Source organism: Planococcus citri, chromosome 4 (assembly GCF_950023065.1).
Source record: "Planococcus citri chromosome 4, ihPlaCitr1.1, whole genome shotgun sequence".
In the NCBI taxonomy this organism is placed as follows: domain Eukaryota; kingdom Metazoa; phylum Arthropoda; class Insecta; order Hemiptera; family Pseudococcidae; genus Planococcus; species Planococcus citri.
The window spans coordinates 3,244,605-3,272,417 of record NC_088680.1 but is presented as its reverse complement, the minus strand read 5'-3'; the positions used below and the strand labels follow the sequence as shown (position 1 = coordinate 3,272,417).

Genomic DNA, 27,813 nt, shown 5'->3' with positions numbered 1-27,813 from the left:
CGTTTTCATTTCGTTATGCTTTAAAATAACGTTATGCCTTATGGAAACGTTTTACCCTATGATAACGTTTTGCCTTACGATAACGTTTTGCCTTGTAATAACGTTTCTAGAGTTTTAAAACAACTTCTGTGAAGTAATCATTGCATATTACTGGCAAAGAATACTATAAAAAACGAAAAAAATGTGGAACAAAACGAAAAAAAGGTGAAACGAAAGTAAATTGAAAGGTGAAACGAAATGAAAAAAAGGTGAAACGAAACGAAAAAAGGTGAAACGAAAAAGTAGGTAAAATGAAAAAAAAAACGAAAAAAACGTTTTGCTTCTCGAAAATCCGTTTTCAAAACGAAAATTTTTGAAACGTTTCGTTTTCGTCATAACGTTATTTTCTTGGTCTGTATTTCGTTTCGTTTCCATTTCGTTTTCGTTTCGTTTTGCGTTTTTTTAACGTTTTACGAAACGAAATAATTTCGTTTTGCCAACACTGTGTTTAACCCATTTTGATAGGTCAAATGAAGGTTTTTCAACAATTCCGAAAATCGTAACCAAATTTGTAAAGATTTTTGTAGAACAAAATAAAAATTTAAATTTTTTCCTGGTCATCACTAGGGCTGAGATACATATATATTTTCTAAAAACTGCTAAAATATTCCCTATAAATTCAGAATAATATATGTTTACAGAGTCTCCCAAATAAGGATGACCCAAGTCCAAAATAGAACTTTATAAGTTCATTTTCAATCAGACATGTACAATTTAAATTACCCAAAATGATCTCTTGACTCACCACCACATAAAGGCCAGCTGAAAAATCAGTTTTCCTGAACAGTTCAATGGATACTTATGAAGAATTGTCAGAAGTATTCAGTAATATTAGTGACAAATTAAGCGAAATACTTAGAACAAAATAGTGTAGACAGTTTCAAGTGGTTAGACAAACCAAAAGACCAAAATGAGCCTCTTCGTGGATCTAACAGCAGCAGATGAGGAAATGCCGTCAATTAGATCGGAGGATCTAATGATGGACTCATAGGTGTGGAACAAGGGATATATCGCACCTCGGGAGTAATAAGGTCACATCTCAAAAAAGTGAAATTTTACAGGAGAGTGATTTTCTTTTTTTTTTAAAACTTGATTCATTATTTTCATCAACTTATAATCAATTGTGAGGAATGAATAGCATGTCATTTTGAAGATTGGGTATCCTACCTTCATTTAGCATAAGAATATTTTGAAAAATAAACTCTTAAAGAGGAAATAATTCAATGTTTGGAAAACATTTTGAGTTATAACCTTTCATAAAAAGTGATCTGGAGGCGGAAATAAGCGTCCAAAAAAAATTTCATGATTACAAAGTTGTAGAGAATTAAATTTCCAATCGACATAATGTCGTTAGTTTTTTTCTAGAGTGCTTAGTTTTTGAGTTTTTCTCAAAAAACTAAAATTTCATGCTTTGTGCAAATTCATTTTTCTGTAAAGTGATCAATTTTTAAAAAAATGTCCATTTGGTACAAACCAATAAAAAATGCACTCCTTGTGACTATTTCTAACTGACAAACATTCAAAACAATCAAAACTATTTGTTAACACTTTGTATGTAAGAAATTTGCTCAAAAAAGGTGGAGTTTTTTGAGATGTGACCTTATAACTCCAAACAACTTGCAATGTTGTAGAAATTTTGAGTTAGGCCCTTTGCATTTTTTACATGATCTAAGCAGCATACCCGACTCAAAGTGTTATTTTTGGTTGCAGGGGGTCATGCAAACCCCAAAAATGCAAAAACATCAAAATCGATTTTTTTTGAGATGTGACCTTATAACTCCCGAGGTGCGATATAATGCCACCGAACTAATATTATATGATTACAGAGTCTCCCAAATAAGGATGACCAAAATAGAACTTTATAGTACCTAAGTTCATTTTTGATCAGACATGTACAATTAAAATTACCCAAAATGATCTCTTGACTCACAAACCACATAAAGGCATTGTGTGGTGAGTTAAAACTGTTGAAACCTAGGCGCATAGAGATCATAGCTGAATAAAGAAACTATGATGTTGATGTTGTAGCAGATGCTATACATAGACTGTAGCCGGTAATAATAATAATTAGATATTAACTTCTATACAGTATGGCACAAGAGTAGTGCCCTGTGGCTTTTATTTCTAAGGTGAAAGAGTTAGAGAGATGAATGAAGCGGTGTTGAGTAGGGAAAAATAGAAGCTTTCAAAGCGACCTTGAAAATTTCCAACTCATGCGCAGGGTGTCCACAAATTGCAAAACTGGTTTGGTCAACAAATTCAAACTGGTTTTTATTGGCGCAATGTATTCTACACACTGAGGCGACAAAAACGTGGCATGAATTTTTTAAAACTGGTTCATTAATTTGCAACCAGTTAGCAAACAATATCCAAAAATTGAGAATAGAGAAAAAAGTTTGAAACAAAAGTTGTAGAGCGTGAAAAAATGAACCATTTTCGCTGATTGGATTTTGAAACCGGTTCATCAATTTGCAGCCAGTTATCAATGAAACCGGTTCATTAGTTTGCATTTAGCAACCAGTTTTTGACAATCCCTTAAAAGTTGAGGAAAGGGAAAAAAGCTTGAAACAAAAGTTGTAGAGTGTGAAAAATTGAACCATTTTCGCTGATTGGATTTTGAAACTGGTTTATTAATTCGCAGCCAGTTATCAAAAATTACCCAAAAATTGTAGATAGTGAAAAATGTTTGAACCAAAAGTTGTGGGGCATGAAAAATTACTCAATTCTGTTCAATCACGTTTTAAAACTGGTTCATTGGTTTGCATTTGGCAACTAGTTTTTGACAATCCCCTAAAAGTAGAAAAAAGCTAGGAACAAAAGTTGTAGAGTGTGAAAAATTGAAACATTTTCGCTGATTGGATTTTGAAACTGGTTCATTAATTTGCAGCAAGCCATCAGATGTTACCTGGTTGCAACTTGATAAAAGTCATTTTCAAAATCTGATCAGCAAAAATGGTTCAATTTTCCACGCTCTACAACTTTTGTTACAAGCTTTTTTCTTTATCTTCAACTTTTAGGTGATTGTCAAAAACTGGTTGCTAAATGCAAACCAATGAACCGGTTTCAAAATGTGATTTGATCAGAATTGAGTAATTTTTCATGTCCCACAACTTTTGTTTCAAGCTTTTTTCTCAATCTCAAATTATTAGATAATTTTTGATAACTGGTTGCAAATTATGAACTGGTTTCAAAATCTGATCAGCGAAAGTGGTTCAATCTTTCGCACTCTACAACTTTTGTTTCAAGCTTCTTTCCCTTTCTATAACTTTGAGGTGATTGTCAAAAACTGGTTGCTAAATGCAAACCAATAAACCAGTTTCAAATCATGTTCAGACTGAATTGTGTAATTTTTCACGATCTACAACTTTTGTTCAGAGCTTTTTTCTCTATCCACAATTTTTGGGTATTTTCTGTTAACTGGTTGCAAATTACCAAACTGGTTTCAAAAAATACATGTCATGTTTTTTGTCACCTTAGTGTGTAGAATACATTGCATTAGTAAAAACCAGTTTGAATTTTTTGACCAAACTGGTTTTTCAATTAGTGTACACCCTGTGAATGGGCAGGAAATTTTCAAGGTCGCTTTTAAAAGCCCTTATTTTTCCCTACTAAACGCCGCTTCATTCATCTCTCTAGCTCTTTCCCATTTTTGTTTTATCAGATTCTTGGTCGATTCTCTACTAAATCCAGCAGATCTACATATGTGACGCGGCCAGCGATACCATACCATATGTCAGCAAAAATTTTTTTCGTTTTATTGTGGTTTCTGGTAGTGTTTTTCTTCCTCTTTTCAATGGTGCAAACAGATTTTCAAAATATTAAAATCTGACAAATTTTCAAAATTTCAAAGTTGCGTATTTTTTGAAATTCAAAAACCAAAATTCTGAGAAAAACGTGTTTGAAAGTTTGGGTTATTTTTGTAACATTTTTAAATTTTTTTTTTTTTTTTTTGATTTTCTTCATCTTTTAATGGTTTTACATCATAATATTTTTTTTTTTTGACATTTTTTTTATGAAAAGCACTTTTGTAAAACCGGTTTTTCACCACTAAAACGACGTGTTTGAGATCGGTGGGTACACCCATTCCAAAGTATAGGCTTCATAGTATATGAATCGACAAAAAATTTTTTTTTGATATTTTCTGACTTTTTCCATGAAAACGCGATTATCTCAAAAAAAAGTTTTCCGACATATGGTATGGTATCGCTGGCCCCGTCACATGGATAAAACACCTGCAAGGAATTGAGAAGGTGTGATTCTCTATAAAAGCCTAAAAGGGAATCGGATTCCTGCGCTTCCAGATTCTTTTATCTTGAGGAACTGCCATTCGATTCACAAATCACAAATCACAAGAAATTGAGAATCTGATTCTTTCTCGAGTCTTTCAAGTAATTTGAATCATACCATACCTAATCTACGTAACCTATGTAGTGTTTTACATTGTACAACATTTTTCTTATTCTATAATTCCATAGAATTAAAAAAAAAAAAAATGAAAGGCCCAACAAAGAAAAATTACCAATACCAATTAACCTGCCATGGGTGACATGGCAGATTTATACGGGAGTAGTACCATCTTGTAGCTCTCATCACAGGGAACAAGGGGCACTGCCTAGTGCCTACAAGCCCCTCTATCTATTCATGGGAAGATACTACGGGCGTCTAAAGTCTAGAAAATGAGCAAAACCAAAAAATGAAAATTTGCCAAAATGAAAATTTTGACCTAGGGAACTTGTAGAAAATTTTTTTAGATGAAAATTGCAATTTTTGGGATTAGCCTACCTTCATTTTTGAAGGATCCATGCAATTTTGAAGTTTTGAAACAGATCGATTTGAGTAAATTTGAAATTTTTCGAAAATTGATCTGATCTGCTGATCTGTTTCAAAACTTCAAAATTGCATGGATCCTTCAAAAATGAAGGTAGGCTAATCCCAAAAATTGCAATTTTCATCTAAAAAAATTTTCTACAAGTTCCCTAGGTCAAAATTTTCATTTTGGCAAATTTTCATTTTTTGGTTTTGCTCATTTTCTAGACTTTAGACGCCCGTAGTTTCTTCCCATGAATAGATAGAGGGGCTTATAGGTAGCGCGCTGTGTTCGCCTCGACGAGAGCTACAAAATGGTACTTACTACTCCCGTATAAATCCCCCATGTCACCATGGCAGGTTAAATTATGTTGAAGATATGTGTAATTTTATCCAAAATCTTATGTAAGTACCAGTACCTATTATATCTCCAGTAGCAGAAGAAGTGATTTTTATGTATAAAATGTTTCATATTTTACAACGTTACAATTAAAAAAGTTACAATTAAAAAAATTTGACACAGTTACAGCGCTCATTAAAAATAATAGGAACAGAAGACCTTTAAGCAGCCTGAGCAGCCAGCTGCTAGACTAGAAATTTCTGAGTAAGTAGGAATGACTATTTTTCAAGTTTGAAAATATTTTTGATATTAAAGTTTATATATGTGTATTGTATATATATCTTTGTGTTATTCTTTGTTTCAGAATATATGTTTACAGAGTCTCCCAAACAAGGATGACCAAAATAGAACTTAGTAAGTTCATTTTCAATCAGATGTGTACAATTGAAATTACCTGAAATGATCTCTTGACTCACTGCCACATAAAGGCCTTGTGTGGTCTCTTGACTCACCGCCACATAAAGGCCTTGTGTGGTGAGTTATATAGGTACTTAAGGTAAAGTGTCATCATTGTAAAGTTATCAATTTTTTTAAATTTTATATATTGGTAATAATGTTAATTTAATTTACTCTAGTTCTTTCGTTTTGTTAATATTTTTTTGACCATTTACAGCTTGTAAGACCGGACCGAAAGACCGGTCCGATGACCGCGACTGGACCCAAAAATGTCCACAAGACCGAGTGGACTGGACTGGACCGGACCCGACCCGACATGAAATTTTTATATACCAGACCAATATAAACCTCGGACCCAGAAGATGTTCCTTGTTTTTGCTAGACCAAAACCACAACCGACTAATGAACATTTCTTAGAAAATGAACCGAACAGATGACCCATTTCATGAGAACTACAACAAACAGACCTCAACCCAGACTACTTAAAAACCTTGCAGGTCCAGGGTCTTTTTTTTCCTCTCACAGAACACAGAACAGAAGCACAGAAGGTTGTCAATGTATCAAATTTTTAATTTTGTCGTCAGTCACTTGTTATTTTTTTTATTTTTGCACTGCCAAAGACTTTTCACGTTTTTTTTTTCACAGCAATAGTTAATTTCATGTATTTTTATACTTAACGGAAGTATTTATAATGGTAAAAAATTTCAAAGTGCTTTTTTTGCAGAAAACTGAAAAGTAAAATTCATTTTACTTTGTCATGGCTTCTTACAAGTAATACTAATAGTCTAATACTCCGGCAAAAAAAAGTACAGCAAAGTAAAATTAATTTTACTTTTGCTGTGAAAGAAGCATTTTGGAATTACCCCGTGGAAAAAAACTCAATAATTCAAATTTGAAATTTCCTAGAAGAAAATTTTTAGGACCGTTTTTTGGACCTGGACCGACCAAAGACCAGTCTCAAAATTTCAGGTCATGACCGGACCGGACCGGACCTCAAAGACAAAAAAAAACTGAGACCGAAAACCTGAACAAACCATCTATGTGAAAAATTGTAAAAAAAATGATCGAACCAAAAACCTCTATCAAATTGAGCATGACCAACGGACCGGACCGGACCAGACCGGACCATTTGAAAGCTCCAAAACAAAGACCTTGGTTTTGGAAGGACCGCACTACCCAAGCGGTCCTACAAGCCTGCGTTTACTACAATATTGTAAACTTTGATGCCAAATCAAATGACAGTTTTATTCATGTATTTATTAAATTTTTCATTCATCTAGGATGAGACATGAGACTAGCTATGTTTGGTGTTTGGTTCATTTAGTCAGCTTTGTGTCTCAAATTGTCTGTTGTATAGGTACTATGTATTGTACTGATCAGTGATCTTGTTTGCTCGAAAAAATTATACCGTACCAACATAACACAGAGAGGGAATAATGTATATGTATGTATATCATTCAAAATACCTTGTGGATAAGTTGAAGATTCTTGAGTAAGTAGGAATAAAATTATTTTGTAAGTATAAATAATTTATCATATTTGTATAGGATTTTAGGTACCTAAAATATAATTCTTGGTTTTTTTAATATAAAATTGAAAAATTCAAAATTCAATACAACTTCAACGTAGGTAAATCAAGAATAATATCATCGGAATACCTTGAATCGGCTAAGTTGAAGACTATAGACACTGGACCTGCGTATAAGACAACGAACTGGCAGCCATCTTGGCAAAATATCCTGTGTAACGCCAATTTATCCCGCTGGGTGCTCTTTGCATCGCTGTAGTCGATTTTGCAGGCAACAGGGTAAAGGGAGGGTTGTGTAGTTCGCGAGGAATTCCTGACTGCGCGCGCAGCCAGAAGTTCCTCGCGAACTACACAACCCTCCCTTTACCCTGTTGCCTGCAAAATCGACTACAGCGATGTAAAGAGCACCCAGCGGGATAAATTTGCGTTACACAAGTTTTCTTTACCGTTTCCATTCCCCTCGGCCTGCAGTTGGTTGTCTTATACGCAGGTCCAGTGTCTATATTGAAGACTCCTGAGTATAAGTAGGAATCAACATTTTTTATAGGTATAAATAATTCATCATATTCATATAGGATTTTACCTGAAATACTTACTTAAATATTACGCAATTTTTGGTTTTCTAGTATACAATTAAAAAATTCAACACAGTTACAACGTACATCAAGAATAATAGCAACAGAATACCTTGAAGTGGCCAAGTTAGAGATTCCTGAGTAAGCAGGAATAAAAATGTTTGTCGTTATTTAAGTTTTAATATATTTTTATAGAATTTAAAAAGTTGAAAGCTGAATTTTCCTTTATTTCGTTTTGTAAAGAAAAAAAAGTGTTCAATTATGTTCCCCAGTCCGCCAGTCGCAGTAGAGAAGTACTCAAGTCTTCTGTATGCGATAGCGACAGGAAGAATTCCCTATCTCCGGATTTGAAAGACTCCATAATGGAGAGGGCCACAAAAATAGCAAATATAATTAGGGACCAAGGATGGCCGGCACCATTGCCATTAATTGGCGCATTAGCAGTTTACAGTACTGGTTATCAAAAGTAAGTATATCCTTATTTATTTCTTTTGATATCGCATCTTGGGACTCTTGGGAGTAATAAGGTTACATCTCAAAAAAGTGAAATTCAAGTCAGATTTAATTTTACAGGAGAGTGATTTTCTTTTTTTTTTTAAACTTAAGATTCATTGTTTTCATCAACTTATAATTAATTGTAAGGAATGAATAGCATCTCATTTTAAAGATCTGGTATTGCACCTTCATTTAGCATAAGAACACTTTGAAAAATAAAATCTTAAAGAAGAAATATTTCAATGTTTTTTTTTTTTTTTTTTTTTTAGGATATCTCCTAATTTCAATTATTTCAAGATACATATTTGGATATGTAACTTATGCAAAATAACTCTCGGAAAATTAGGAGAATGTTCTATTAAATGTAAACGCATATTTATTGATTACACTAGTTTCTAAAAAAAAAGTGATTACGAAGGGGACTGCATAACGCTGCACCAGTAATCGGCAGTCAAGAATCGGAGTTTTCAAATTTTCAAGTTTGAGGGTATTTTATTTAGAAATTATGAAAGGATTGTCAGATTTTTTACTTTTAAAGCATAATTTAAGCACTTGGGTTCACAAAAAAATGATTTCCAGGTTTGTTTTGGCCAAAATTAATTAATCACTGAAGCTTTTCAGTAGAAAAACGTGAATTTTCATATGTACCAGTTATCAGCAGATCGGACATGTGATCTTATACACATTGTTGAAATTTTTCAAATAAATTCAAATGGGTGAAATAAAAATTATTTCAGAAAAAAAGAAATGAAAAACAAATACAAAAGATTAGATAGGTTTTTGTTCTATGTAGATTAAAATTTTTTTTAAATAAATGAAAATAATCAACAGCCTAGTGACCCAACGAGTAGCATACATTAAGCAAAATTCATCAGTGAATTACACCAAATAAACATTGAATGCTATGACGAATACTGGTCAAAAACGTCATTTTTTCTCACTCTACTGTTTACAAAAATTATATTTTGAATTCAACATCAATTTGTTTTAAAAAAATGATCAACTCCTCAAGCAACTTTTGCACCAATAATCTGCAGTAGATATGCCGATCAGTATAGTACAGATTCTACATCTGTTTTAAAAAATAATTATGCCGATTACTGGGTCCCATTTTTGCATTGCCGATTACTGGTGCAGTTACGTTATTCTATTTTCTAGAAATTTCAATGAAGGAAATTAACAAATAAATGATAATTCCTTGTCATAAGAAAAGCGAAAGTTTGATAAAAAGTAGTCTGAATGCATTCAAAGGTAGGTTATAACCTTCTCATCCTGCTTTTCATAATGATTTAATTTACGTTTCTAATAAGTAACGCAAATGCAAACTTAACAGAAGCTGCATAAAAATGTCAAAATTCAACACAATTTCAACATAAATCAATAATTATATCATCGGAATACCTTGAAGTGGCTAAGTTAAAGATCCCTGTGTAAGTAGGAATACAAATTTTTTGTATGTACCTTCCTATAAATGATGTCAACGTACACGTCGTATTCGTATATACGATTTTACCTGAAATATATATAATATATAAATGTAACGAAATTCTTGTCTTTTGAAATTTAAATATAAAATTGAAAAAATTCAAAATTCAATACAACTTTGACATAAATCAAGCATGACATCATCGGTGGTAAATTCTAAATTAATATTAACAATATGTGATGAGAAGTGTATTTATCATGGTGAATTTTCCTCATTGAAAACTAATTTAATTTTATGCATTGAGTGATAACTACGTATTCACTCACCAATTAATTTGTATCATCATCTTTTACATAATATACATTGTATAAGACGCTTAGGTAAGACGAACATTATTTTTCAGATATTAAGAATTCTTATTACCTATGTGTTTTTTTTATCTACCTGCACACCTGCACTTTCTCGATTGCACTTTATCAGCGTGGGAGCTCTTTGGTGCGGCCCATGAAGCGATACTAGTTTCTGAAAAAAGCGATTATAAAGTATAGTGAGAATATCGGTGCATATAGTAGATATAGAATGAGAAAAGCTCGAATCAATTCAAAATTACCGTATTAGAATACTGAATCAATAATCGGTATTCGCTTCTTTTTAGACTGGTGAATTGAAAGTACTGCAAGATACTTCCTACGTGGACTCCTGAAATCAGTTACACAATATATCGTTGAAAATGAAACTATTGGGGGAAAGAATATCCATAGAATAGAGTGAATAACATAAACTGATATCAGCCATCAGCAGCTCGGTTAGTTGGCTCTTGACAAACATCTAAAAAATCGCCCTCATATAGGTACTAAGGTACTTACATGAATTACATGATACTATAAAACACGGTCATGTCTATTGAATTACACGAATTTAAAATCCTTTTAGTTATGATGTTCTTTTTCTGATACTGGGCAGTTCCGTAGTGGGCCTGATCGGCAGAAACGTAATTCGTTCATTAAAAGCTGGAAGAAAAGTAATGATTTAATAAAAGTTTTTCGAGTAATCGGTGTACAATATGAAATTTCTTACAAGATCGTATTTCTGTTGAGGTCCGAGCAAAGTTGATGAATTCCAATTCCAAATCATATCAACAAACCGATTGACCTCTTTTGACCCTTTGGATTTTGGACGCGTACACGAGGATGCTTTCGCATCTTTGGGAAATTATCACGATTCGCTAGGTAGCTTCTTCATCATTAGTTTTACTTTTATACCTATTCGACAAATAAATCGAAGGCTTCGTCAAATTACATTCGATTGAAAAGAACATAATATTTTTTTGGTGATCAAAATTTGAATACTTACCGGAAACACACCGGTCTCAGTCTTTCGAACGTCTCGTTCAACAATCCACCAAACGTATCCAAAATGAATATCATTTCGATCTTCGGGGCTCGCAATTCGAATTATTTATCGTCACACTGTAATTCCAGTTTTAGTTGCAAAAGCTGGACAAATAAGCAAATTAATAACGCCATTAACTTAACACCAATGTGACATTGTGACAATGTCGCCAACGTCATCAACTGTCAACAGTGTCAACTGAAAGAAGGATTTACACAGTGCGTCAACGCCATCTATTAGAATAAAACGGAACTTTTGTTCTGTTTTTAAAAATCGATGTTGAAAAAATGACGAAATGAGAGCTAGATACGCGCGTGGCGCTATCTATCGGAATATTACAGGAACTACTTCGGAAAGAACACTCAAAAACACCTTTGCAAGGCTCGAATCGCTCGAATTTGACGTAGTTCCTGTAATATTCCGATAGATAGCGCCACACGCACATCTAGCTCTCAATTCCTTATTTTTTGAAACCTGATTTTTCGAATCCGTTAATTATTTCTTAATTAAAGCGAAATTAATCGAACAAAAGGTCAAAATGGGGGTTTCTTGATATGCGGAATCCGTTGAGATGGTTATTTTTGCAATTAAACGTATATTTATAGAAGAAATCGCCATTTTCAATTCTGATTTATGCTGTTTTTGAGAAGTATGATTTTTACAAAGTTCAAAATTGATTATTTCATCACTTTTAGGTCAAAATTGGTCAACTAAAGGTCACCGAAGGTGTTTCTTGATCCAAGAAATTCAATGGAATGGTGATTTTTGTAATATAACTTATACGTATCGTAGAAATCGTCATTTTGAATTTTAATTTTTGCTGTCTTTCGAAGTATTGATTTTTACATTGTTCCAAATTGATCGTTTTCTCACTCTTGAGTGGAAATTAGCCAAACCGAAGGTCAAAATAAGTCTTCCATGACCCGGACAATTCAATGAAATAGTTATTTTTACAATTTAACCTAAATTTATGGCAGAAATCACAGTTTGAAATTCTGATTTGTGCTGTTTTCGAAAGTTCGATTTTTTACGAAATTCAAAACTGATCATTTCATCACTTTCAGTTCAAAATCAGTCGATCAAAAGTTGAAAAAGGGAAAAAAACAACACTATCTTAATTATATAAGAAACGTGTATTTGGTTACTAAAATACATGCACGTATTAGAGTAAACAACGTTAAAAATATATTACAAAGATATACATTTCGAGTATAAAACTATAAAAAAATTTTGTATAAATAATTATCGTATTCGTATAGGGTTTTACGTAAAATAAAATATGAACATACAAACAAACACAAACAAACAAACAAACAAACAAAAATAATACATATAATAAGGATAAAATAATAATTCGATGCATTATTGACTAATAAATGTTAATAGGTACGTTTACGTATGTAATAAATAGATGAACGAAAAATTCAAACAATGATGTAATTTAATACGTTTCTGCGATAAAATAATTTATTTTAAAACCAGATCGTTTTGAACGATCGAAAAATACTGCACGGTTGATCAATAATACTACAAAAATATAAAAATCAACATGAATAAAGGCATTTGAAAATAAACCGAGCCTAATAAAAGTTAAAAAATTTCATAATTCGGCGGATTAAAACTCACAAAAAAATTCTACACCCACAAAACAGTAAGTAAATAAATATCAGTTACTGGTAAAAACAAAAAAACCTAAAAACTGGGACTAATTAGTCAATAATAATTGTCGTATTTTGTAACAAACTATCCAGAACATTACGTAATTTTAGTTTCGTTAAAACGTTAAAAAAAAGAAAAAATAAATAATAAATAAGTTACATTACGTACAAAAATACATACGTTTTTCATACACACATTTAAAGGGGGGGGGGGGGAACATTCAATCGTTGACGTTGTTATGGCACAAATTATATCATACATACAAAGTAACAACAACGATACTCTTGGTATTACACATACAAACTCAAACTCGATATTCTAAAATTTCAAAAATTAACGTGGAAAATATTCCAGAGTATTTTCGAGGTTTATTTTGGCGGAATTTTCTTCACATAACGTCAACGAAGAACTCGCAGGGATTACCCATAGCCATTTTAAAAGACTGCTGACTAGTTGAAAGATCCTGAGAATAGGCAGGATTCGACGACGTTTCCGAACCACTCGATTCGATGGCTGGGTTACGTTTGCCGCCGTTTTGTTCGTTGCCTTTTAAAACTGCCACCAAAGGGTTGTGGATTCCACTGGCAGCGCTGCTACTAGCTCCGCTGGGAGCTGTTTTCGTTATGGGAACTATTATATCGGAGCCTGAACGACTTCCGCCTGAGAGAAAAAAAACAAAACGGAATTAGGAATATGGTGTAGAAAATGACAGAAAGATAAGATAGGACATGGTAGTACGTACCTGATCCACTGCCATCTCTGGTCAACGAATAGCAAGTAGTTTCGTTGGTGTAATTGAATGGCATCGGAGAGGAATGAGGTAAGTATGTACCGGAGTAAGGCATGTCCCACGAGGTACCAGGATGAGGAAGACTATCGCGTTCCGGTTCGTCTAATTTCAAACGCGACATTCCTGTGAAAATAATTCAAAACGATGTTATTATAAATATAAACTGAAGTATCGAATTCAAAATATGGAAAAAAAATCAGTAAAATCGACAAGTATGGTTGGAAATTGAAAAAAGTAATAATATGACTAAATTAATTCAAAATCGAACGAATGAATCCCCAATAATTATTCAGACCAACAGAATGATTTACACCTCAAAGTCAAAAGTCAAAACTTGACATAACAAATCGATTAACAAAAATCAGAATCTACTCATTCGCGAACGATTCGCTCAAAAATCTTGAATCATTAGACTTTAGAGAACGGCTGAATCCATCTTCGTAGAAAATTTCACTCACCAGCAGATAAGAAATCACCGAAAATGTAGTAGCACTGTTCGGAGAAGCTGTTCTTATTAACGCAATGTCTGATGTAACCAGCTTTGAGCATCTGCGAGGCATATCTACGGGCTTCGCGTCTCTCAGAGAACCCTTCCACGTGAGTTTCCAGCCAATCGACGACATCAGCGCCTGCACAAGCACACAATTACATTTTCAAATACTCGAAAGTAAACTGCAGCTGTCGTATCAAACAGAACAATGCTTCGTGTTTCAACTCACCAATAAATGCATTAGGAATAGTTATCTTGAGCCATAATCTATCTCGAACCTCGAGTCCGGAATTTGGTTTAGCCATCGCTCTGACAATAACAGACATATCGCTGTTGATCGAAAGTGGCATACTATCTACCGAATCAGCAGCAACTGGACAAACACACACGATACAATTAAATTCAATCGTTCTAGTCCGGCATAAGACAATAGAAGTAATTGCACCTCCCCCCCACCGCCGATCCTCCGGGACAACTTTTTTCTTAAAGGGGACATCCTAAGGAACATTTTAAAGCAACCTTGCCAAAAAAAAGTTGGCCTTACTTACAAAATGGCGGCCATTTTGATTGAAAGATTAGCCGAAATCGCAGATTTTGCGTTTTAACATATAGGACTTGCACAAAATGTTTCAAACTTTACAAAGGTAGATCAAAAGATCATGCAAAAATGTATCACCTGTCGAAATTTCAAGTGCTAAAGTGCGTTTTTCGATTTTTGGTGAATTTTTGAAAATCGAATTTGGGCCAGAAATGAGGGAAAAAATCAAAATTTTACCAAATTGACCAAGAAAGCTGAAATTTGGGATATACCCTATTTTCGACATGCCAAATCAATTGGAAACGGGTTCAACCCGTTTTGAGCAGTTCTGGAGCCTCCAGCAGATTTTTGAAAATCGAAATTCCCACAAAATTCCATCAAATTGGAGTTGTAAAGCAAAAATTTATTCTAAAAACTAATTTAAATACGCTACGAAGTGCTGCTGGCGAATTTCAAGTCGTTTTGGAGCCTCCAGCAACTTTTTGAAAATTCCTGAAGCCTCCAGCAGATTTTTGAAACTTTAAATTTTTACAAAATTTCATCAAATGGAGATGAAAACCTGAAATTTACTCTACACTCCAATAACACCCTCTGAAGACGACTGCTGCAGGTGAATTTCAAGTCGCTTTGGAGCCTCCAGCGACTTTTTGAAATTCCTGCAGCCTCCAGCGACTTTTTGAAATTCCTGCAGCCTCCAGCAGATTTTTGAAACTTTAAATTTTCACAAAATTTCATCAAATGGAGATGGAAAGCTGAAATATACGCTACACTCCAATTTTAACACCCTCTGAAGACGACTTCAGGTGGGTTCAAGTAATTTCAGGGCCTCCAGCGACTCTTTTTGAAAATTACTGAAGCCTCCAGCAGATTTTTGAAACTTTAAATTTTCACAAAATTTCATCAAATGGAGATGAAAACCGGAAATTTACTCTACACTCCAATTTTAACGCCCTCTGAAGATGCCTGCTGCAGGTGAATTTCAACTCGTTTTGGAGCCTCCAGCGACTTTTTGAAATTCTTGCAGTCTCCAGCATATTTTCGAAACTTTAAATTTTCACTAAATTTCATCAAATGGAGATGGGAAGCTGAAATTTACTCTACACTCCAATTTTAACACCGTCTGAAGACGACTTCAGGTGGATTCAAGAAATTTTAGGGCTTCCAGCGACTTTTTTGAAAATTACTGGAGCCTCCAGTAGATTCTTGAAACTAGAAATTTCCCTAACATTAATTTATCAAATGGAGTTGGCAAGCTGAAAATTACTTCGCAGGCTACATGGTGGTTTCAGATGGTTTTGAAGCTTCCAGCTACTTTTAGGAAATTTCAATTTCCCAAAAAAAAAGTCATACAACCTTTCAAAAAGTTGCTGGAGGCTCCAAAACGACTTGAAATTCACCAGCAGGCAACTTCGTAACGTATTGAAATTAGTTTGCAGAATGAATTTCGACTCTGCACCTTGGTTTAATGAAATTTTGGGGAAATTTCAAGTTTCAAAAATCTACTGCAGGCTCCAGTAATTTTCATTAAAGTCGTTGGAGGCTGCAAAATGACTTGAAATCCACCTGCAGCAGTCGTCTTTAGAGGGTGTTAAAATTGGAGTGTAGAGTAAATTTCAGGTTTTCATCTCCATTTGATAAAATTTTGTGAAAATTTAAAGTTTCAAAAATCTGCTGGAGGCTTCAGGAATTTTCAAAAAGTTGCTGGAGGCTCCAAAACGACTTGAAATTCGCCAGCAGCACTTCGTAGCGTATTTAAATTAGTTTTTAGAATAAATTTTTGCATTACAACTCCAATTTGATGGAATTTTGTGGGAATTTAGAGTTTCAAAAATCTGCTGGAGGCTCCAGAACTGCTCAAAACAGGTTGAACCCGTTTCTAATCGATTTGGCATGTCGAAAATAGGGCGTATCTCAAATTTCAGCTTTCTTGGTCAATTTGGTAAAATTTTGATTTTTTCCCTCATTTCTGGCCTAAATTCGATTTTCAAAAATTCACCAAAAATCGAAAAAAATTACTTGAACCCACCTGAAGTCGTCTTCAGACGGTGTTACAATTGGAGTGTAGAGTAAATTTCAGCTTTCCATCTCCATTCGATGAAATTTAGTGAAAATTTAAAGTTTCAAAAATCTGCTGGAGGCTGCAAGAATTTCAAAAAGTCGCTGGAGGCTCCAAAACGACTTGAACCCACCTGAAGTCGTCTTCAGACGGTATTAAAATTGGATTGTAGAGTAAATTTCAGGTTTTCATCTCCATTTGATAAAATTTTGTGAAAATTTAAAGTTTCAAAAATCTGCTGGAGGCTTCAGGAATTTTCAAAAAGTTGCTGAAGGCTCCAAAACGACTTGAAATTCGCCAGCAGCACTTCGTAGCATATTTAAATTAGTTTTTAGAATAAATTTTCTGCTTTACAACTCCAATTTGATGGAATTTTGTGGGAATTTCGAGTTTCAAAAATCTGCTGGAGGCTCCAGAAGTGCTCAAAACGGGTTGAACTCGTTTCCAATCTATTTGGCATGTCGAAAATAGGGTATATCCCAAATTTCAGCTTTCTTGGTCAATTTGGTAAAATTTTGATTTTTCCCTCATTTCTGGCCTAAATTCGATTTTCAAAAATTCATCAAAAATCGACAAACGCACTTTAGCACTTGAAATTTCGACAGGTGATACATTTTTGCATGATCTTTTGATCTACCTTTGTAAAGTTTGAAACATTTTGTGCAAGTCCTATATGTTAAAACGCAAAATCTGCGATTTCGGCTAATCTTTCAATCAAAATGGCCGCCATTTTGTAAGTAAGGCCAACTTTTTTTTGGCTAGTTTGCTTTAAAATGTTCCTTAGGATGTCCCCTTTAAGAAAAAAGTTGTCCCGGAGGATCGGTGGTGGGGGGGGGGGTGCATCTACTCCTATTATCATATGCCGGACTATTCTCGTAGAAATAAATCCACACTCTGGCGGAATTAAAATTCACTAATTACTTTCTGTTTCGGCCATACTGGAAATCAACGAAGAACTAGTCGAAGTTAGAGTGGACACAGAAGGAGGACGTAACGGATACGTTTCTCCTCTCATGGCCGCCGTATGAGCCACCCAAGCACCAGGATCAATCGGTCTGACAGGTTCGGTTCGTGGAATAGTGAAATAACCTTTCGGATTGGGATCCCAACATTTGGCCACGACCAGTTTAATGGCACTGCAGAATCCAAAACAAAGTCAACATTAGACGACCGATAGGTTCGAAAAAGTTACATTGGCAGAATTCGTACGAACCCAGGTTTCTGGACGACTTCTCTCAGAACGCGAACAGCTTCGTCATTCGACATGTTCTCGAAATTTATATCGTTCACTTGTAGAATCATATCTCCGGGTTCGATTCGACCGTCCAAAGCGACAGCTCCTCTGCGTAATGAAAAATGAACACATCAACGTTACTCAAAGTTCAACGTGAACTCAAAAAATTACACGATATAATGCTTATTTACCCTTTCATTATCGAGCCGACATAGATTCCTCCATCTCCGCCATTATTGCTTTGACCGACGATCGATATACCGAGAAAATTCACCGTATCCATGTTCAAAGTGACAGTAATTATATTCAGAGACATACTGGAATCGGTAATCGATGAAAATGAAGACGTTCTCGACATGGCTGTGGCTTGTCTGTGGCGTCTTCGTCGAGGAGCCCTTCGCCTACCGTGACCGTCCACTGTTGAGAAAACAAAATTCGATTAAATCGAGGTCTTCAAAGGTACAAATCCAAATAGGGTAACTTTCGAGGGTTTCCTGAACTGCGATTTATGGGACGGGGGGGGGGGGGACTCTCAATCGAAGATTTAACTTACTCAAGTGTAAATTGGTAGCTCTTCCGGTTGTTGTAGTTATACGACTAGAAGCATCGTCATCTGACTCTAAGAAACTAGTGGTCTCCAATTCCGAACTCATCATGGACGACGTATCGTATCCTAATCCCATATTTCTATGTTTCGAATGGCCATTCACTCCCAAACCTGTAAAGAAATTAATCGAAGAATATACAAACGAAAAACAAAATCATCACGAGAGAAACCGTTGCTGTTACCGTTGTATTTATGGTGTTTATCGTATCTTTCGGTGAGAGGACGTAAACGATCTTTTGGCATATGATGAAGAGCTAAATGTAGAACAAAACATTCAAAAAATGCAATAATCGCGTATGCAAAATACGAGTACATAAATTTTCATCGTCATCGATGATGTAGAAAGCTACAATACCTGGTTTCGAACTAGCCAATGATTCGGTTTCAGTATTAATGAAGTCATCGGAATTAGGACGATGAGAACTAGTAAAACAAACATCAGAAATTAATACAAAAATATCCGAAAATGTGATAAAAATATTACACTGCACTGACCCATGATCTGGCATCTTCTGTGTAACGTTATCAGCACACTGTGAAGCTCCGCCATCCGATACATTGCTACCTTCAGCTGAGACGAGCTGAAATTCGATAATACGATTAGATATGTAATCATTTTGAAAACACTCGAATAGATGAAGGTGCTGAAATGAACACTTACCCATGAAACGACTCTACCATTGAAGCAAGGTAAATGGGCGTCATCGTCTATGATTTCTTCTTTTACCACACTGTAATCAGAATAAAAACCCCATTTGTATTAATTAAACGGACAGTTAGGTCGGCTACGAAGGTAAAGAATTGAAGAACGTTTCAAAAAAATGAATAAATATGCATAAATTCATTCGTTCCAAGTGCACAAACACCTGAATTTGGTCAACTTTCCAACACTACTCTGAACAACACTCCAACTTACCCGAAATCATCGTCCATAGATTTGAAAAAGAATTTGTAATTTGGTCGATTGAATACATTCTTGAAATCAGCCAACGTTACTTTCTCGGGTGAAATAGCTAACTTGACCAAATACGGTGTTTCTTCATCGTCGACATGATAGATGATTTTCGTCTCTTTTTCTTCCATTATTATCGGTACGATATACCGATGGAATTCGCGTAAGAGTGACTTATTTGGTACACATTTTACCAATACTTCCTGTCAATCTACGATTAATTTAATCAGCAGACGTGTAATGTTAATTAATCGTCTCGAAAATCCGCATAGTGGTTCGGTTCGAATAAAAAATACTACCGTATGGAGGGTCGAAAACAAATGTAAATACAATCACATTAAACGACCATTGCACCGAAATAAGTACTGTTATTCTAAATATATCTCTCGTTTTCTCTCTAAATCTAAACACATAAAAAAACGCAGAGCAGAGAGATTAATTTTTTATATTATCAAAACACTTTTTTTTTCTCCATTGCCTTGGAAAATGGAGGAGGTGTATTCTTGACAAGTGTAATACGTCATCGTTTCACGAGACACTATTTTGCTTATTTCGGAGGCGGAAATTTTCATGGTGAGGTGCAACTTTTTTTTCACCGTTGTTGAGTGTTTCCTGCAGGGTGAGGTGTTTGCTATTTTTTTGAGGGTTTGCTTCTCTCAAGCAGTCAAGCTCAAGGTATTTTGATGAAATTTGAGAGGAGGAGGGCGAACAAATGAACGAAGAGGATTATGGTCACATGTTTTTATTCTGTTCAAAACTGATAATTTGCTCTTCACACAAAACAAAATCCATCACAAAAAGATTCCAGTTTCACCCAATTAGAAAATCATAAGTAAACAAGTTGATTTATCACTTAATCATGCTTTTCTCGTCACCTTTTTAATCATGCAAAATTAATACTAATGCAACCGTCGAGTAGATCGGTCCTTACTCGAAATACTCAATTACCGTACAAATTTTAAATGCAGTGGAAATGCATAAAATCTTATATATTATATTCAAAAAGGAGACCTTAAAACAAACACACACAAAAAAATTAACGATTGTCCATAAACGACACATCGGATAATATCAAACAAGCGTCAGGAAGAGGTTTCGGCTGAGGAGATAGAACCGTTAACAGTTGTCTTTCCGTGTCAACATTCGTTCTGAAAAAACCCAAGAAAAAAATCGTTAAAATTGAGGGAGAATTTAAACGTACCTATGCAAATATTTTTCAGTTGATATTACGTACATGCAAACGAAGCCAGCAATGTTACTTTTGATAACATCTTCATCCGGTGAAGTTGCATGGCTAACGGAAAGGATATGGTGTAAAATACTCGGTCCTAGAAACAATAAAAAAATATATATTTAGAACCTACTCTTCGGAAAAATTATTACCTATTACTACTTTACTGAGATGGAAAAAAAATAAATTATACCAGGTGTAACAGCGACCAATTTCGTCAAATAGTCGTCGGATTTCATTCCCAATGGCATACACGAGTCCGGTAAAGCAGGAGCGCCGATTCGGTAAATTTTAACATCTGTAAATTTCACATCGAACGAATGCGGATGAAGTTGACATTGCGGAGTACCATAAAAATATTCTCTTATTCGAAAATTTCGAGCTTCCGATCTCACAGCCGGGGTTCTTTCGACGACCTTTTGGAGTACATTCAATCGTTAGAAAATCTCTTTCGCAATCGAACGTTTAAATTAATTAATACGATAACTTACTCCGCCACTTTTCGGCAGCAATGTCACTTTAACGAACGAGGGCATGTCACGAACTAATTCGTTATATAATCTTTCTTGATCCAATACTAAAATTATGCTGACTTCAAAAGCTTGAGCTATATGGGTTAAATGTTGGTATCCTTTGCCTTTAATCCATCCCATGGTATTTATAATAACACCGGATGCTTTCACTATCGAGAAAAAAAACAACAACTCGTTAACACAAACAAATACATTTTTTGAAAGTAAGCGATGCGTTGATTCTAACCTTTTTTGTTTGATTCCATTCGTTGATGAACTAGATCAGCCATTCGAGAAATTATCGTATTATACAACACAGGATTACTATTTATACTAGTTTGTCCGTAGTGATAGACTAAAGGAGCCATTTGTGGAAAACCATCATATACCGAAGCTGGACGTTCGACTATCATAGCTCCTAAAAAACGTGCAATAATTAATACCTCTTCACGATCGGATCAAGTACACGAGAAACTGAATATACTAACCGACTGTGCCTGGAATGGATATATGACCCTGGCCTACGTCTAAATCTACAAAAATTGGTCGTCTAGAAAGACCTCCCATTCGAACAGCGTAATTTAGTAGGATTTTCGATAAAGTAGATTTTCCAACGTCTGTTGGGCCAACGATCATTGTAATCGGTCCTTTTGAATCGTCTTGCTCGGCTTTTTGTCTCAATTGTTCCAAGCAACAATGACAATTCAAGTAAAACATCTGTAACGTATACAGTGATTGGATTAACTCCAAGTACATTTGAAATTATACTCGTAAAGGATGCATTAATATGTTACCATAGGCGTTTCTTTGGCAATATAACTGGTATCTTTCTTCGTACGTATTATTAATTCGCATCCTTGCCACGTAAATACTGCAATTTTAGCTCCGGTAGTGAAAGTGTACGTTTTACCTTTGACCAGTTCTGTGCCGAAAATTTCAGCTATGCCAGATTTAAGCTACGAAAATGAGAATATCATGTACAAGGTGTTGATAAAAATTAACATTTCGAGTGGAATAAAATCATTGTAAATAGCACGAACCTCCAGAAAGACGGTTTCATTTTTGTTTTCTACCTCGAAACGAAGCTCGCTATCAGGGCTCAATTTTACGTCATGTTCTGGTACATCTTTACCGATTTGATCGTCCATTGTTGATTCGAAATATTACAGCGACGAACAGCGGTAAACCTTGATGAAAGCATAAATTACACAATTAGGCCGGAAATTTTAATTAACGAAGAAACTAATCAAAAAATTCTGTTTTTCCTTTTTCTAAAAAATTTCGGCGAACTGAAAACACAAAATTTTTGTTTACTTGAATGCGGCTTTTTGGCTTTCTTATCAATTTCTCGCTCGATTTCAGAAAAGCAGCATAAGCAGTGTTGCCATTTCCATCGGATAAAAAAAAATCGCAAATTTTGAATTCATACAAAATTTAAAATTCTGCAATTTCAACGAAAAAATTGCAAATTTTAATGTAAATTTCAACTATTTACGATAATGAAGGATTTAAAAACTTTCACGAAGTGAATTTCGCCGCAAATGAAGAAAAAAAAGTACAACTTTGAAGAAATACCGAACGCTTTTTCAGGTCAACATTGAATTGGAGGGCTTATTCTTATCCATCGTTCATCAAAATTTTCGGTGGTGGTGGAGCGAGGGGAGAAAAGCCCACGAAGGTCGTTCTATCAATTCTTGCTGCAACGGTCTCTCACACCGCAAATTGTGCCAAGACGGAAACTTTAATCGAAGTTTAGATTAAAAGTTGTGTCCTGGGTGACCTGTAATTCGTCGACCATAAGCAAAATGTTGAGTGTTTTCTCTAAAGCCGCTAATGGAGTTTTGAAAGCGGTGAAACCCGCTTTTGCTCCACAATTTCTCCAAAATGAATTCGCCCGAGCCGTCACAACTTCTTCCGTCAACTGTAAGTACTTCCATTGCTTGTGTTATTTGACCCGCTAATCATTATCACCATTCGCCCATCCGCACCCGTATTCGTATATCTCTGTAATTCATCTAGAAACGTTGCGAATGTCTCATTCAAAAGCTTGTCTCTTTACACAAGATACCGAACATTTTGTATCGACCCTAGAATGATAAAGGCGTACGTGCGCCTTTTACGGGACGAATCTTGAAGGTCATAATTTTACTATTCGGCGAACTCTAAATATTATTGTGATTCTTGTTTCTAGCTCTTGCCGCTGCCCAAGCTAAACCATCGTCTGGTGCAGCTCCCAGTGGTAAAGTCGTAGCTGTCATTGGTGCCGTAGTAGATGTCCAATTCGACAGCGAATTACCTCCTATTCTAAATGCTCTCGAAGTGCATAACAGATCTCCCAGGCTGGTGCTCGAAGTCGCCCAACATTTGGGTAATTCTATCGATTGGTTTTTTATCTCAATTGTCTTCTTAGAGACTTGAACTGTATATTGGTTTTCGAATACAGGTGAAAACACCGTCAGAACCATCGCTATGGACGGTACCGAAGGTCTGATCCGTGGTCAACCTGTTTCTGACACTGGTTACCCTATTCGTATCCCCGTCGGAGCTGAAACTTTGGGCAGAATTATCAACGTTATCGGTACGTGTTCCGAAAGAAATTACCTTTAGGCTTCCACCTATCTTCTTTTATGTAATTTTATTTCGTTCGTAGGCGAACCTATCGATGAAAGAGGTCCCATTCCTACCGACAAAAGAGCTGCTATCCACGCCGATGCTCCTGAATTCGTTGAAATGAGCGTAGAACAAGAGATCTTGGTAACCGGTATCAAAGTCGTAGATCTTTTGGCTCCTTACGCCAAGGGAGGAAAAATCGGTAAGGATACTCTATTTAATGATAAATTTACACAATGATGGATGATTCCTAATTCGATTCTCGTTTCAGGTCTGTTCGGTGGTGCCGGTGTAGGTAAAACCGTATTGATTATGGAACTGATCAACAACGTAGCCAAAGCTCACGGTGGTTACTCAGTATTCGCCGGAGTAGGAGAACGTACCCGTGAAGGAAACGATCTGTATCACGAGATGATCGAATCCGGCGTAATCTCCTTGAAAGATAAAACCTCAAAGGTACGTGTACTTTGGTGCACATTACAACTGTGTGATCGAAATTGACCGTTTCCTAACCCAATGTTTCGTTCGATTACAGGTAGCTTTAGTGTACGGTCAAATGAACGAACCACCCGGCGCCAGAGCTCGTGTAGCTTTGACTGGGTTAACCGTAGCCGAATATTTCCGTGACGTAGAAGGCCAAGATGTACTGTTGTTTATCGACAACATCTTCAGATTTACTCAAGCCGGTTCCGAAGTATCTGCTTTGTTAGGTCGTATTCCATCGGCCGTAGGTTACCAACCTACCTTAGCCACTGACATGGGTTCTATGCAGGAACGTATCACCACCACCAAGAAAGGTTCAATTACTTCGGTGCAAGTGAGTCGAATCACATTTTTTAAAAATTTTCCTTCTTCTTGTTCCAGATTAATAAACGTATGTTTTCTGTCTTAGGCTATCTACGTACCCGCTGACGATTTGACTGATCCTGCCCCAGCTACAACTTTCGCTCACTTGGACGCCACCACCGTATTATCTCGTGCTATCGCCGAATTAGGTATCTACCCAGCTGTCGATCCTCTCGATTCGACTTCTCGTATTATGGATCCTAACGTCATCGGAGCCGAACACTACAACACCGCTCGTGGTGTACAGAAAATCTTACAAGTGAGATCAACTCTCCTGATTCTGAGCGTTAGCCTATTACGATGAGATTTAATCTAATTTGAATTTCGTTCACATAGGATTACAAATCGTTACAAGATATTATCGCCATCTTGGGTATGGATGAATTATCCGAAGAAGATAAATTAACCGTAGCTCGTGCTAGAAAAATCCAAAGGTTCCTGTCTCAACCTTTCCAAGTCGCCGAAGTTTTCACCGGTCATGCTGGTAAACTGGTTCCATTAGCAGAAACCATCAAAGTAAGACTTCATTATTCGCTTCCTCGATGCTTTGGGTTAAATTCAATCATTACATTATTTTTTTTTTTGTCTTGTTTTAGGGATTCCAGAAAATCTTACAAGGTGAATACGATCACCTTCCCGAAGTAGCATTTTATATGGTAGGCCCAATCGAAGAAGTCGTCGCTAAAGCAGAAACACTCGCCAAAAACGCTGCTTAAATAAGTTAATTTAATGCTAAATGAAAATCTATGTTAGTTGTTTCGCGTTTATTTTTTTTTTCCTTTGTGATTCTAGCTCGGCATTTTACATTCTGAGATGTTGATAGGGTTCTGTTCGACGTTATTAAGATAAAAAACACGATTTGTACATTTTTAAATACCTAATTATAATTTAATAAAAACGTTAAATTATATTTTATCGTGTGTTATCGTCCGGGAGTATTTTATTACGTTATGTAATGATTTTTCAGTCTTAGGAAATCTGTATGCAATAAAAACGATTCTTTTTTTCTGCGAGTGTTATTTTGCGATCTTCGAAGAGACTGAATTTACGTTCGATTGATTATGAAACTTTGTGGTCTCTAGATGAATTTTATATTATGTAGAGTGAACGAAATTCTCGTACGTGAATGTACTTTAGGATCAGGGTATTGGAAAAACTAGGATTTGGTGTACCCGGCACAGAGCTGCAGCCACTCTTTGATTTGGGGAGTCCGCGACTCATTAGTTGACTCCTGAATTTTAAGAGTCAGCGGCTCTAACGTGCGACTCTTTAAATGAAGGAGTCTGAGAGAGTCAAGACTCTTTTAGCTGCGACTCTTTTCGTGGTTCGATAAATTTAATTAGTTTTAAATCTGTAACATTCCGATGGTGCTAGAGTGACTTTTTCGATTTTTGGTGAATTTTCAAAAATCAAATTTTGGCCAAAATTTGGGAAAAAATCAAAATGTTACCAAATTAACATAGAAAGCTGAAATTTGGGATATACCCTATTTTTGACCCGCCAAATCGATTGAAAACTGTTTTAAACCATTTTGAGCAGTTCCGGAGCCTCCGGCAGATTTTTAAAACTCGAAATTTTCACAAAATTTCATGAAATGGAGTTGGAAAGCCGAAATTTCATTCTGCAAACTAATTTCAATTCTCTACGAAGTCGACTGCAGGTAAATTTGAAGTCGTTTTGGAGTCTCCAGTGATTTTTTGAAAATTACTGGAGCATTCTAGTACATTTTGAAACTTGAAATCAAATGGACGATGAAAAGCTAAAATTAACTCTGCACTTCAATTTTAATACCCTCTGAAGAGGATTTCCGCTGGGTTCAAGTCATTTTGGAGCCTGCAGCGACTTTTTTGAAAATTACTGGGGCCTCCACCAGATTTTTGAAACTTGAAATTTTCACATTTTATCAAATGGGGTTAGCAAGCTGAAATTTACTCTGCAAAGTGCAAACTAATTTTGAGCTGAGCTCCTTGTGAAAGTTGAGGATTTTGCGCAGTATTCCATACCTACTCACTACAGTTCGTTTAGCAGCTTTCTGTGGATAAATGAGATTTTCATTTCGAACGATTGTTATGATGAAACGACAATTTTAACGATTTAAAAATAGGTATATAAGTACATATAACAAATTTTGAGGATTATTGAATGTGTATGAAATGTGCTGTAATGTACTGACTTCAGATACTGCATTTTAGATTTCTCATATCTTTTTAATATTGTATTAGGACTGATTATGTACAGTATCTAGGACTCTAGGTAGATAATTATATGAAACAATGAAACTTTCTGTTGGTACTACCAGATTAGTCTGGTGCCTAAAATTAATACAAAAAATTGAGTTTTGAAAAAAAAATAAAATGAGTTTTTTAAATGATCTCGCATAACGTGGAAGAGATTTTAATCAATATCAGGTACATACTTACTTACCTACCTATACTTGTTACTTATACAGGGTGCCCAGAAATATCGAGCACCCCTAAGAAAGTTTTTCATTAAAAATATAGGTTGGCAACGTGAAATAGATGCATTATGATTGGTGGAATGTTATCTCTCCAGTCCAACAACCAATCATGTGCTATCATTATTATCATTCTCTGTGACCAACCAAAGTATTTTAGTAGAAAACTTTTTTAGGGGTGCAGGACGCTTTGGCAACGGGCACCTAAATATGGTGATTGGTGATGTACCTATGTATTTATTACCTGTGGAATGTGGTTCTCTTGAGACGAACTGCCCGCTTGGATTAATGATACTTACTTTTCTGGAACTACGGCTTCAATTTTATAAATGCAATTGTATTCGCCTGTTGCTCAGGCAACGATGATTGCGTATTTTTGATTTGACTCTTAAGTGCATGCCTTTCAAAAAGTTCCTATTACCTAGAGCTAGACCTACCTACTTGCTGGGTGACTTCAAAGCATACAAAAACACGTGATAAAATCTGAAATGGAATTGAATTTCTAGGTTTTCAGTTGAGATAACATTTACTTCATTTTATTATTTTTACATACACGAAAAAAAAAGTATGGGTAATTTTTACTATTTCTCATAGTAACCGGATCCCATTCAAAAATATAGTGATTTTTACTATGAGATTAGTAAATTTTACTATGAGAGTAATACATTTTACCTAATTCTAGGTAAAATGTATTTTTTGGCTGAGTAAAAATCACTATTATTTTTGAATGGGATCCGGTTACTACATATATGCTGAAATAGTAATTTATATTAATT

At 35.3% G+C, this 27,813-nt stretch overlaps 3 protein-coding genes and 1 long non-coding RNA gene across 4 annotated transcripts; 1 reads left to right on the top strand and 3 right to left on the bottom strand.

Annotated features, from left to right (window-relative positions):
* Positions 1-8,426: 8,426 nt before the first annotated feature.
* LOC135844268 (uncharacterized) lies at positions 8,427-11,223 on the bottom strand. The gene is made up of 5 exons (XR_010558485.1): positions 11,019-11,223; positions 10,743-10,927; positions 10,532-10,675; positions 10,276-10,364; positions 8,427-10,187 (listed from the first exon to the last, which is right to left on the bottom strand). It is a non-coding gene; the product is annotated as an uncharacterized LOC135844268 (long non-coding RNA).
* Positions 11,224-12,340: 1,117 nt separating this feature from the next.
* On the bottom strand, positions 12,341-19,867 carry dsh (Segment polarity protein dishevelled). The gene is made up of 13 exons (XM_065364582.1): positions 19,348-19,867; positions 19,093-19,162; positions 18,927-19,012; positions 18,787-18,854; positions 18,614-18,685; positions 18,378-18,542; positions 18,016-18,241; positions 17,804-17,932; positions 17,512-17,726; positions 14,226-14,369; positions 13,965-14,135; positions 13,459-13,629; positions 12,341-13,376 (listed from the first exon to the last, which is right to left on the bottom strand). The coding sequence occupies exons 1-13, from the start codon at positions 19,512-19,514 to the stop codon at positions 13,105-13,107; spliced, it is 1,956 nt and encodes a 651-aa protein (XP_065220654.1). The 5' UTR covers positions 19,515-19,867; the 3' UTR covers positions 12,341-13,104.
* A 488-nt stretch (positions 19,868-20,355) lies between these two features.
* Positions 20,356-22,431, bottom strand: cbc (crowded by cid). The gene is made up of 8 exons (XM_065364584.1): positions 22,167-22,431; positions 21,921-22,082; positions 21,615-21,843; positions 21,374-21,544; positions 21,106-21,296; positions 20,808-21,030; positions 20,618-20,711; positions 20,356-20,531 (listed from the first exon to the last, which is right to left on the bottom strand). The coding sequence occupies exons 1-8, from the start codon at positions 22,272-22,274 to the stop codon at positions 20,420-20,422; spliced, it is 1,290 nt and encodes a 429-aa protein (XP_065220656.1). The 5' UTR covers positions 22,275-22,431; the 3' UTR covers positions 20,356-20,419.
* A 407-nt stretch (positions 22,432-22,838) lies between these two features.
* ATPsynbeta (ATP synthase, beta subunit) lies at positions 22,839-25,590 on the top strand. Its single transcript, XM_065364583.1, has 9 exons — positions 22,839-23,049; positions 23,318-23,494; positions 23,570-23,704; positions 23,777-23,938; positions 24,008-24,192; positions 24,272-24,553; positions 24,629-24,841; positions 24,919-25,098; positions 25,179-25,590. The coding sequence occupies exons 1-9, from the start codon at positions 22,932-22,934 to the stop codon at positions 25,296-25,298; spliced, it is 1,572 nt and encodes a 523-aa protein (XP_065220655.1). The 5' UTR covers positions 22,839-22,931; the 3' UTR covers positions 25,299-25,590.
* The last annotated feature ends 2,223 nt before the right edge of the window (positions 25,591-27,813 follow it).

Excerpts from the sequence above, each read along its gene's own strand:
- dsh (XM_065364582.1), bottom strand. The coding sequence starts at position 19,514 with ATGGAAGAAAAAGAGACGAAAATCATCTATCATGTCGACGATGAAGAA. Across the intron at positions 18,686-18,786 it reads ATTGGCTAGTTCGAAACCAG|CTCTTCATCATATGCCAAAA; the intron begins GTATTGTAGCTT and ends TTCTACATTTAG. Across the intron at positions 13,630-13,964 it reads CGGTGATTTCTTATCTGCTG|GAATGTCGCGTTTGAAATTA; the intron begins GTGAGTGAAATT and ends TTATTTTCACAG.
- cbc (XM_065364584.1), bottom strand. The coding sequence starts at position 22,274 with ATGGACGATCAAATCGGTAAAGATGTACCAGAACATGACGTAAAATTG. Across the intron at positions 21,545-21,614 it reads ATCCATTCCAGGCACAGTCG|GAGCTATGATAGTCGAACGT; the intron begins GTTAGTATATTC and ends CACGTTTTTTAG. Across the intron at positions 20,532-20,617 it reads ATTGCTGGCTTCGTTTGCAT|AACGAATGTTGACACGGAAA; the intron begins GTACGTAATATC and ends GGGTTTTTTCAG.
- ATPsynbeta (XM_065364583.1), top strand. The coding sequence starts at position 22,932 with ATGTTGAGTGTTTTCTCTAAAGCCGCTAATGGAGTTTTGAAAGCGGTG. Across the intron at positions 23,495-23,569 it reads CGAAGTCGCCCAACATTTGG|GTGAAAACACCGTCAGAACC; the intron begins GTAATTCTATCG and ends TTTCGAATACAG. Across the intron at positions 24,842-24,918 it reads GTGTACAGAAAATCTTACAA|GATTACAAATCGTTACAAGA; the intron begins GTGAGATCAACT and ends TCGTTCACATAG.